This window comes from Ambystoma mexicanum, chromosome 9 (assembly GCF_040938575.1).
Source record: "Ambystoma mexicanum isolate Mex_15411 chromosome 9, UKY_AmexF1_1, whole genome shotgun sequence".
NCBI classification, from domain to species: Eukaryota; Metazoa; Chordata; class Amphibia; order Caudata; family Ambystomatidae; genus Ambystoma; species Ambystoma mexicanum.
The window spans coordinates 653,858,016-653,870,050 of NC_090931.1; the positions used below are offsets into that span (position 1 = coordinate 653,858,016).

The window sequence follows — 12,035 nt, forward strand, 5'->3', positions numbered from 1 at the left end:
CCATGGTAAAAATCATTTTCGACTTTATAAACATAACACCATTAAAGTATTAATGTCTTTCAACCATATGAGTTCTATTTTCACACATTTACAATACTAAATCACCCCACACAAATTAGTATGCCTAGCTTTAAGTGGGGGGGCGCCCCCTATTGCATTCAGTTATTGGTACCTCCATTACACACAAATGCACACAAACGCACGCACATGCACACACACACACACACACACACACACACACACACACACACACACACACACACACACACACACATAGACATGCAAAAATACACGTACCTGCAAGACCCGCAACTTCCCTTTTCAGGCCCGACCAAGCCTGTCGGACCGTGCGTGCAGTTGTGTGAGGATAGCAGGCAATGGATTGGTGGGCTAGTGGCTTGCAGGCTCTGGTAATCTGCTTTTTACCTGCAATCTATTGATCACGGGCAAAAAATACCTAATACCAATGTAGAATTGGAGAAATGGGTCTGTGACAGCAAAACTAAGCTGATATGAATATGACTCTTAGGCAGTTTGTGCTGGTGGAATACCAATCTGGGACTGGAAGTGATTCCAAGCTGGGGACTAACTAGGTAAGGACCATGCATTTGTGTGTGTGTGTGTGTGCCCAACGACCATGGGACCTCGTCTGCAGGCACATGTCCACAGTTGGGATCAGAGCTGGAGTAATGATTGTGACCGGGAAGAAACCAGTGATATGATATGGCATTTGTAACGCGCCTATACACAAGTGTTTCAAGGCGCGACGAGGCAGGGAGGGGGGAACAAGGGGAGACAGACAACGATCCTACTAGGCCAGGTGTCATTCAGATCGTGCAAGTGCATGGGTAGGGGGGATGGGAAAAGTGCGAGGGGGGAAAGGGAGAGGGGAAAGTGCAGTACAGGGTTAGTAACGAACAAGATAAATAATAAGGCCAAGCTGGTGGCAAGTGCAGTATAAGTGCAGACAAGTGCTGGGAAGGGGGGCTGTAGGGATACAGAGACAGTCCCGCAGTGCAGGGGTTGCCAGGAAGGCAGTGCAGGGGAGAGTGGCTGGGCCAAGGACCGAGATTGGCGAGTTGCCCAGTTGCTGGTTCAGTACGGTTTCAGTGATTTAGCAGGGGAGAGGGGGAGAGAAAGCAGAAGCAAAGAGGAAGGTTTTGAGGTGCTTCCGGAACCGGAGATGGTTCTCCTCAAGTTTCAGGGAGGCAGGAAGGCTGTTCCAGAGGGAGGCCCCTGCTGCGGAGAGAGATCTCCCCCCAACTCGTTGCTTGGAGAAGCGGCTGACCCTGAGGGAGTTGGAGGCGGATGAGCGAAGTGCTCGAGAAGGAAGATATTTAGGAAGGGAGAGTTGAAGGTATTTTGGCGCCAGGCCCCAGAAGGCCTTGTGGACAATGCAGAGGGTTTTGAACTTAATCCTCGCAGCCACAGGGAGCCAGTGTAGCGATTTCAGTCCTGGAGAGATACGGTCCCTGGGCTTGAGGCCAAGGACAAGTCTCGCAGTCCTGTTCTGGATGAGTTGCAGAGGGCGGAGAGTAGAGGCAGGAAGATTTAGATAGAGGCTGTTACAGTAGTCCAGCTTCGAGAGAACCGGGGCTCTGGAGACCGTGTGCTTCTGGGGGAAGGAGAGGAAAGGAAGGATACCTCTGAGAAGGTGCAGCTGGTAGTGTGACTTCTTAGAAACGTCAGAAATGTGAGGAGAGAAGGAGAGTGTGGAGTCGAAGATGACCCCGAGGTTTTTTGCCTTGCAGGTAGGAGCAGGAAGAGGGCCAAGAGAGGCCGGCCAGAGAGCTGCAGGGAAGGAGGGAGTGGGTGTGCCGATGAGTAGAATCTCGGTCTTACTGGCATTAAGGCAGAGATCGTTGGCGGCACACCATTTCTGGATAGCAGAAAGACAGTCATAGATGAGGGAAGGAGAAGAGGAGGCCGAGGGTAGCCTGAAAATGAGCTGGGTATCATCCGCATAGCACTGAAAGTTGGGGCAGAGAGCAGCGATGCGGTGGGCGAGAAGTGCCAGATACTGGTCGAACAGCCAGGGAGAGAGGTTAGAACCCTGGGGGACACCACAGGTAGAGAAAAAGATGTCAGACAGGAAAGACCCCAGTTGGACCTGGGAGGGTCGATTTGAGAGGAAAGAGGTCAGCCAAGCCAGAGCCTGACCAGTGATACCCAGGTTATCACGGAGACGGTTGAGCAGGATGGTATGGTTGACAGTATCAAAAAGGCAGAAGAGAGATCAAGCAAAATGAGAACACATGGAATGTTAGAGTCAAGGTTCGAGAGCAGGTCCTCGCGGATGTTCAGGAGAGCAGTTTCCGTGCTTCTGGCAGCTCTGAAGCCAGACTGATGGTCATGAAGGCTGCCAACAGACTCGGCATGGAGATTAAGCTGGGGGATGGCAAGTTTCTCCAGGTGCTTGCCCAGGAAAGGAGTGATAGAGATAGGGCGACAGTTAGCTGGGCAGGACGGGTAGGAAGAGGGTTTCTTAACAAGGGGGTGCACAAGGAAGTGCTTGAGAGGGGATGGGAAGACTCCAGAGGCGAAGGGGTGATTGCAGAAGTCAGCAAGGGCAGGAGCCAAGGAGTCGATGTGGTCCTTAATAGTTTTGGAGGAGCAGGGGTGGACCTGTGTTGACGAGACTTTCATAGATCGGACTTGTCTCGAAACCTCATCAGCAGAAAAAAGGGGAAAGGCAGAGAAGGAGAGAGGAGGGGTGGCTGCAGAAGGGCCAGAGGACGGGCAGGGAATAGAGGGGGGGAGGTGATGGGAGGAGAGTGAGGACAGGATGTCCTGAGTTTTTGAAATGAAGTGGGAGGCCAATGCCGTACAGAGGGCCTGGGAGGGGACAGGAGAGGTAGAGACTGCAGCAGGGTTGGCCAGCTCCTTGCAGATTTTAAAGAGTTCAGCCAAATTGTTAGATGCTGCAGTGATGCTGGCTTGGATAAGGGCTCTCTTCTTGGTGAGAACGGAGAGCCGGTATTGCCTTTGGAGCAGGCGACAGGCCAGTTTGTCAGAGGATGAACATGAAGCACGCCATTTCCTCTCTGCCACCCTGCACATGCGTTTAAGGGTGACGAGATCCGAGTCATACCAGGAGTTACATTTGGCTTTGGGCTTCAGGCGGATTCTCATGACAGGGGAAAGGATATCAAGAGTATCAGATATAGCAGAGTAGAGAGTGGAGAGGGCTGTGTCAGGGTGGGAGTCAGCCGAGGGGGGAAGAGGGGGCGAGAAGGTGGCAGCGAAAGCCTCAACTGACACACGCTTCATGGGTCGGATGACCGAGAAGGAAGATTGCAGTGATTAGGGTGGCTTTGCCTGTGTGGTAGGGAGGGTAAGGTAGGAGGAGAGGAGAAAGTGATCACTCCAGGAAAGAGGAGTGGAGAGAGGGACAGAGAGGGGAAGGTCCGAAGAGATCAGGGCATCAAGAGTGTGCCCAGCAGAATGGGTCGGCCCAGACGGGAGAATAGAGTGAGAGAGAGTCGCAGAGGTTGCGAAAGAGTCCAGAGGGGGACAGGAGGCATCCAGGTGGATGTTGAAGTCTCCAAGAAAGAGGAGTTGAGTGGTTGAGGACAGGAGTGAGGAGGAGAGGTCAGCCCACTCGGAGAGGAAGGAGGAAATTTGACCAGGTGGCCGATAGATAGTAGCCACGGTAAGGGAGTGGCTAGGAGAGAGAGAGAGAGAGTCGGCAGACAAGACATTCAAAAGAGGTCTGCGTGGGAATAGCAGTGGCAGGAATCCACTCAGGGAAGATAAGGGCCACACCCCCCCCCCAGCACGGTTGGCCCTGGGCACGGAGAGGATCTTGTAGCCGTCAGGTAGGAGTGTGTCAAAGCTGGTGACAGAGCTGGCCGTGAACCATGTCTCAGTGAGCCCGAGTACGTCAAGGTCCAGTTCCTCAAGAAGGCGGCAGATATCAGATGAATGTTTGATGGCAGAGCGAGAGTTAAGAGTGGCAATGTGGAGAAGGTTGCCATCTTTAAAGGACTTCCGGGGAGGGGTACAGATCGGAGGTACGCCCTGCGGAGGAGATGGAGCAAGAGAGGGGGCAGGGAGGGAGGGTAGAGGCAAGGTAGCCGAGGACAGAGGAAGGGGGGCAGCAGGAGAGGAAAGGAAGTTGATGAGGCGCGGGAAGCGTCTATCAAAGAGGTGAAGGTTGGCCTGAGGGCCTTGGACCAAGACGGTCCCATTAGCGTAGACATTAATGATGGCCTTAGAGGAGTGGAAGGAGGTCAAGAGGACATCTCAACGGGTGCCACCATTAATGGGAGAAGAGGAGAAAGGAGAGAGCACATAGACCATATGAAGGGTCCATAGGTCAAGTGAAGGCACGAATAAGAGGATGTCAGTGAGAGTTTCCTTAGCGGAGGCACTGGTGTAGGTGTCAGTGATAGGGAGGCCTGGGTTTGAGACCAGGATGTCCTTTTTAAACTTTTTCCTACCAGATTTAGTGAGAAGAGCAGGATAGTCAATGGAGAAACAGAAAAGATAGGTGAGATAGAGAGCACCATGGGATAGGAGGGAGTGGGGGGGTAGGACAAGTACGAGCGGACAGGAAGAGAGCACGAGCGGACAGGAAGAGAGCAGCAAGCCTTAGTTTACCACAAATTCAGAAACAGTGAACACAGTAATGCATATCAGGTACCCAGTGGAGAGGCCACCTAAGTTTGAGAATCCTGCGAGGGGAGAAAAACCCTAGTATACCACAAATTCAGAAAAAACAGTGAACACAGTAATGCATATCAGGTACCCAGTGGAGAGGCCACCTAAGTTTGAGAATCCTGCGAGGGGAGAAAAACCCTAGTATACCACAAATTCAGAAAAAAACAGTGAACACAGTAATGCATATCAGGTACCCAGTGGAGAGGCCACCTAAGTTTGAGAATCCTGCGAGGGGAGAAAAACCCTAGTATACCACAAATTCAGAAAAAACAGTGAACACAGTAATGCATATCAGGTACCCAGTGGAGAGGCCACCTAAGTTTGAGAATCCTGCGAGGGGAGAAAAACCCTAGTATACCACAATTTGCAAGGCATAGTGAAGTCAGGGCACCATGCGAAGGAGGTGACAGGTCTAAGTGCGGCGGGCCGAGGGAGCAGGTGGAGCTAACAAGGTGGACCGGCACCAAGCGTCCCCTGCGGACACCTGCAGACACACGGAGCCGCAACCGTAGGAGCCGCCCTTTGCCTAAGGGGCCCTTAGCCGAAGGGGGCTGCCGGGCAGGGGACTGCCCAGGAGGGGGTGGTTTTAGGCAGAGGGAGGAGAGGAAGGGGAGGGGGGTGGGGGCGGGCAGGGAGGCGGGAAGGGAGAGGAGGACCAGGAAGTGGGAGGGGGGAGCAGGCACAACACGCGCTCAGAGCCCGAACAGCAAATTTACAAAATTAAACACAAATGCACTCACGGAGGCCCGCAGGGCCAGGCAGGGCTTCTCTTGGCCTGCAGTTCCCTCAGGCCTGCCGGCGACTGCTCTCCCAAGCTCTGCTGAACAAAGAAGCGAGCGGGGGGAGCAGCCGTCGAGCAGGCCAGAAGGGGACCAGCCAGTCAACCAATCAGAGGGAACGTTGTTGCAGGGAGAACGTTTGTTGTTGGCAACCAGAGCAGGTGGAAAGCATGTCTGACCAGCGGGAAACCTATTTTGGAGAAATCTTTCTCCTTGAAAGGGGAACAGAGATGGGGGAGAGTATGCCTTTGAGAAGCAACTGCAGCTGGTCGGGCACGTGCCTGTGGAACAAATCCAGAAACAGAGATGCGAGAAAGTGTTGGTGAAATGGAAATTGGTGTAGAAATGTTTGTCTATGACAGTGAGCCTGTGTTGGGTTAGGGGGTGGGGTTGTGTGCATACTGATTGAAATGGAATGCAAGGCCAAGCTTCCACCAGTGTGGATTCTAGAGAGAATGAGCTCCATTTACCCTGGTCCATAAAGAGGCTGAGTGTCACAATCATGAGTCTTAAACAGCTTAAGCTCCCCCCACACCCATAGGTTTTAGGGAGGTCCAGTGCCACCACCCTGCTCCCCACAAAGGAAAAGCTAATCATAATGGACCCTTGTGAGGCCAAACTCTCAACCACCAGCAGTCCTACAGGAGGCCGGTCTCTTGCCACTCTCGGTCCTTTAGAGACTGAGCTCTCCATCACCATGGGTCCTATCATACTGAGCTTCCACCACCTTGGATCTGGTAGAAGGAACCCCAGCCACGAAGGAGTTTCCCCCATAAGAGATGTTTCCCAAAGCCAAGATTCACTACCAATGACCAAACAGAGCTCCACCATGTGTTCTGCGGATGCTAGTCTCCTTCTAGCATCGGTAGCCGAAGCTCCCTATACCCTGTGTTCTCTATTGATTTAACACCAAGCACACAGTATTTAAAGAGTCAAACCTGCCAGCTGCACAAGCCCTCTGGATTCCGGACTTCAGTACCAAAGTTGCTAGGGAGACCAAGTACCTCCACCATGGGTCTGATAAAGGTAAATCTTCCATCATGGTGGATCCTGTAGAAGCTTCACTTCCACCAGCATCGGCCTACCTCGGCTGAGCTCCACCAAAAGGGGTGTCCTGAGGCCCAGCGTTACCACTATGGGTCCCATAGAGGCCGAGCTACTATCGATAACTGACCCCAGAGAGGCCGTTCCCTTCCCCATGAGGCTTACGAAGTCTAAGCGCCTTCATCATGGACCCCAAAGAGGTAGTACCTCACGACAAATGGGTACTAAGGAGGCTAAGCCCAATCATCAGCTGTCCCACACACATCCTACTGATGCCAAGGTCCCACCATCACACCATTTCCAACAGGCTTTTGATTTACTTCCTTCCTTCTCTCGTGTTCACCCTCAATTCTTTGATGCAACTTTAAGGTGGAATAAGTGCTGGGCAAACAATAAATATAACACCGAATCATGGGCCTTAAAACGGTTATGCTGTTGATTTTACAAAGGTCAAGCTTCACCCATAGGGTCATAACTGGCCTGGTTTCCCCACAAGGAAGACTACTGAAGCTGTGCTACACCACAGTGAACATCCGGAAGGTTCTGCCTTTGGGTGTCAAGTTGAAAATTAGAGACTATTTTGTCGTAGGAAAAGATGCGTCCTTGGGGAGAGCGGTGAGACAGAGGAGTTCTAGGTTCATCATTGTCACCGTTGACCGATTTTGTATTTTTTTCCTTTGCTAACTGACTTTTTCTCCCCCTTCTCCCTCAGGCTTCCTGTGTGCTGCACCGGCTGGAAACAGCAAGGAGGGGAATGCACAGTCGGTAAGTGACATCCTATAGAGGAATTCGGCTTGATTAGGGACTTAAATAATGCGATCAAAGAAACCCTGCTAAGATACAGGTCAAGTTGTCACTGCATGAGGTGATATTTGAGGTCCCTTAAGGACAGTGGTAAAAATAAAAGCTGGGGGCTCCTTTCAGCAGCTAAGTGAATCAATGAGAAAAAGTGAGACCTCCAACCTCACCCACATAGCACATGACATGCAACACCTGCCTTTTCCTTTGTAAAGTCAGTTTCATGAAGCCATTTTAATGAAAAGAAAGACAGTTCAACGAACTTTCCTTAAAATCTGCCTAGATTCCGGTAATACAATTGCACAGGGAAAGACTAGTGAAAAAGAGCAGGAGAAAAAGACAAATGGAAATAAGACAGAGGTGCGTGAAGCACGTAAGGAGGTGGAGCCACCACCAGTTGAAAAGAAAAGGCAAAAAGGGAAAATTCATAAAGGAAAGTAATCGTGAAAAAGAAAAGTAAGAGTTCCTCAATTTCGCCTGATATACACAATTTGTAGGCTGACACATAACCCCTTATTCTTCTCTTGCAGCAGTCTGTGAGGGGGCTGATGCCTGCCAAGTGGACGAGGTGTGCATCCGACCTGGAGTATGTCGCTGCAAGGCTGGATTCTTTGGAGCAAATTGCAACTCACGTGAGTGAGCCCAGAAACATTCTGCAGGGTGATGTTTACTGGGAGATGTTTACTGGGAGTCCATCACACATCTATATGTGGAGTGGTCAGGGACCTTGGAGGAAGTGAGTGGTGGTTGGCTTCAGTTTGAGTTCACATGTAAGTCTATAGTGGGCCGGGAGGCATTTGGGGGTATTGCGCACATCGTCTATATAGGATTTTGCAGCATTGCGGGTGTGACATATCTTTCCATAGAGGAATGGGTAGCATTGGGGCCACTGCACATATCCACCTACTGAGAGATGCCTGCATCAAGGGCAATTCACATATCCATCTGTCGTACAGGGATGATTGAGAAAGGCACGCAGGCACGCACGCAGGCACGCGCGCGCGCACACACGCACGAATAACATATCCATCTATACAGGAATTAGTGGATTCAGGGGCATCCAACTGCAGAGCATATGGTATCATCATTCAGTGCACATGTCCCTATAGAGTGGACATAGGCACCTGGGGAGTGGCTACATGGGTCTCTTGGAGTCTGATTCTCAGTATAAATATCCAAAACTTGAATGTTGAGTGGCATTGGTTGCAATACCAAATACATTTAAATGGGTATTGGGCATTGTTGCAGGCAGAGCATGTATAAAGAGGTTTGGATGGCATTGGGGGTAGTGCACATATCTCTCTAGCAGAGCGATGTGGCAGTAATAGTAGTGCACATATCTGTCTTTTATGGGGTGTCTGTAATTGGAAAAAACATATGCAGCCCATAGTAAGCGGCTGCTGGAATTGCAGGCAGTGCACACATAGGGTGTCATTTTGCAAGTCCCTGTAATTACACAGCAGGTTCCTGTTACGCTTGCGCTTTACCATAGACAGGTCCCCGCTGGGTAATTTTCCTTATTTGCACAGCAAAGTGCAAAAGGGGAGTGTAAAATGGTGGTTGTACGCTGCCCTTTTGCATACCGCTGGGCAAATGACGTAAAAGCCGTATGCCATATATGTATGGAAGGAATTTTCAATGGATTCCTATGGAGTCCGCCTGCTGTTTGCTGGTGTAAAAAGCAGGTGGACCCCATAGGAATCCACAGCATTTGAGCTTGCATGAAAATCCATGCCAGCGCAAATGCTGTAGCATTTGTATGCCAGAGAGGAAAGGAGCGGCTGAGACGTAAGTTACATTCTGCCCCTCCGTTACACCATAGAAATACATAAAAATGAGCTGTGACGTGAATGAATGGTGTAAAAGCCTTACAGAAAGGCTTTTTACACCATTCATGTACGTTACGGGGTAATAGAAAATTTGCATAATAATCTTTCTATATAAAGCTGAATGTATGTATGTGTGTATGTTTGTCTGGCTATAACAATCCACACCGTTGAACCCATGTCTACCAATTTTGTATGGATTCCCTTTTGTCTGGGATAAGAATGTAGTCTGTTTGGATGCAAAAAATTCACTCCGTAGACACCTTCATTTACTGATGCTCACCACGATCCACTACATTAGGTACTAGAAGGAGGCACAATTTGGAAAAGTGTCTCAAGCAAAATGTTTGATGTGTTGGTTATTCCTCTGAAATGTATTACTACTGTATACAGTTCGAAAGTGTTTAGTAAAGTATTTTAAAAGAGAATTAAAAAATATAAATAAAATAATGTTACCACGTCACTCCAAACATGGGAAATGGCAAGGTTGCAATTTAGTTAAGTTCATTCACGGGAAGAGAGCACAATCAATCAATCAATCTTTCTTGGACATTTTCTCAAATGTGTTGAAGCCATTGTGTGACTGAAACATTGCACACAAAAAACGAACATCACTTTTAAAAGCTCCATCTGATGCAAATCGAAAATCAATATCAAGAGCTTCTGAAATATAACAACAAACAGCAGCATGACTTGCCGACTAGAGGACAAGAGCAACTTTCTCCAGGCAAATGAGATGCCACAGCAAACTGAAGCAAGACTTGCCAACAAAAGGACAAGAGCAACATCCTCCAGGGCACATGAGACGCCAGAGCAAACTGAAGCAGGACTTGCTGACATTAGGCCAAGAGCAACATCCTCCAGGGCACATGAGACACCAGAGCAAACTGAAGCAGGACTTGCTGACATTAGGACAAGACCAACATCCTCCAGGGCACATGAGACACCAGAGCAAACTGAAGCAGGACTTGCTGACATTAGGACAAGACCAACATCCTCCAGGGCACATGAGACACCAGAGCAAACTGAAGCAGGATTTGCCGACAAAAGGACAAGAGCAACATCCTCCAGGGCACATTAGACACCATAGCAAACTGAAGCAAGACTTTCAGACAAGATATCAAGCTCAGCAGTAGTAGGTTGTACTTCAGCAATACCTATGTCCACCTCCCCTTCCTCCTCACCTGTCTCTTCCGAAGAGGTTTCTCGCCGAGATAACCTTTTCTTAATATTCTTCTTTTTGAAGAGAAAAGGTCTTCCGCGGTAAGAAGCCACCCTGATTCCCTGTCAAACAGGGAAGCCGGGGACCCCTCTCCCGCAGAGACCAAATGAAGAGGAAAAAAAAGCAACTGCTTAAAAAAAAACTCTTCGAGTGGGTTTTTGCAGAGGAACGACGGGTAGGATGGAGTAGTTCCGGATCTGATGGTAAGTGGCCTGGATAGTATGGCAAGGAAGTCCTGGATGGTATGAGCCCAGAGGCGTAGTAGCTGAAGACAGTTCTCAGATGATTGGGATGTAAGATGCTGCAGCAGCAGGAAGCTCTCCGACCAGTAGAACGTTGAGGAAGTGCCGATGAGAAGGCACCAAGGAGGAGCACTGGACAGTGCGACCCGAGGAGCGGGCACGCTGAGCGGAGGGAAAACTTACCAAGACAGAAGAAAGGCGGAAAGGACCGAGGAAGGCAACTGGGAACAGGAGGAGGAGGAGTCAGCAGGTAAGGAAAGCACAGATCAAAACGAAGAGAAAAAGTCAGAACAAGAGCTAACGGAAAGGAAAGGCAGAGAAAGACGAGTACTGAAATACACTGGAACCAGAGGAGAGACAGGGGAACAAAAGGGGGACAGGAAAAGCAAACGGGAAAGCAAAAACAGCCGGAAGCAAAGCAGAATGGAGCACGGCAACAGAGCGAAAGCAACAGTTGCAACGCGCCAATCCGGAAACGAAGGCGCGACTAAATACGGAAACAAAACAGACCGGACAAAAGACTAGACCGCAAACCCAGAAGGGAGGAACCCGAAATGGAACAATCTTATGGCGCCGCCAGCACCAAGCATTCCAAAGACGCCAGCGGATCCTGCGAGCCGGCGGCGTGACAAAAGAGGACAAGAGAAACATCCTTCAGGGCACATAAGACACCAGAGCAAACTGAAGCAAGACTTTCTGACAAGAGGACAAGAGCAACATCTTCCAGGGCACATTAAACACCAGAGCAAACTGAAGTGGGACTTGTTGACATTAGGACAAGAGCAACATCCTCCAGGGCACATGAGACACCTCTCAATCAGGACACAGGCAACGTTGGGTACCCCAGCTAGTATTTCATATGGGTCAGTGATATCCAGGATAATTGCACCTATAAATCTATAGAAGGGGGAATGTCAGGCACTGGACATATGAATCACAGAGGTCTGTAATTATGAATGCACACATACATGTGTAGCTATCTTTTTTTAAACATTTAGATTGGTTAATAACAAGACTCCAAACAGAAGCTAGCATTGCCTCATCTTTCAGAGCCCCCTAATTTCTATACCTCTAGGGCTATCTGTTGCTTCTATTTCTGCCCTTTTTTCCCCCCACCCCTTTTCAGCTCCAGAGGCTGTATTCTGGTTACCCCAGAGATGATAATACGTATTCTGGAAAAACCTCAATGCTGGGCGACCACTATGTTGGGAGCTGACTTGAAATACATTATTATGTAATATGTTACCAATCATTACAGCTCTTAGAAAGGGGGATGCGTCCTATGTAAAAATGTGATTTTATTATTATTGCAGGGATATGGGTGGGTAAGGCACACATTAATTGTTTGCTAGTGTGAATTACAGTGAAGCAAGGCCCATTTCGACCTTTAGTAAATGATGTTATAACGGAGACAGGGCACAAACAAGATGGTTGTCTGCGCGTGACACATTCCTCCATTGAT

General features: G+C 49.4%; 1 protein-coding gene across 1 annotated transcript in view; it reads left to right on the top strand.

Moving 5' to 3' along the window:
• Positions 1-12,035, top strand: part of SCARF1 (scavenger receptor class F member 1) — a 220,976-nt gene that overhangs the window by 73,017 nt on the left and 135,924 nt on the right. The window contains exons 2-3 of the mRNA XM_069615410.1: positions 7,198-7,250; positions 7,814-7,915. Coding sequence (XP_069471511.1) covers positions 7,198-7,250; positions 7,814-7,915 — 155 coding nt within the window. The remainder of the gene's footprint in view (positions 1-7,197; positions 7,251-7,813; positions 7,916-12,035) is intronic.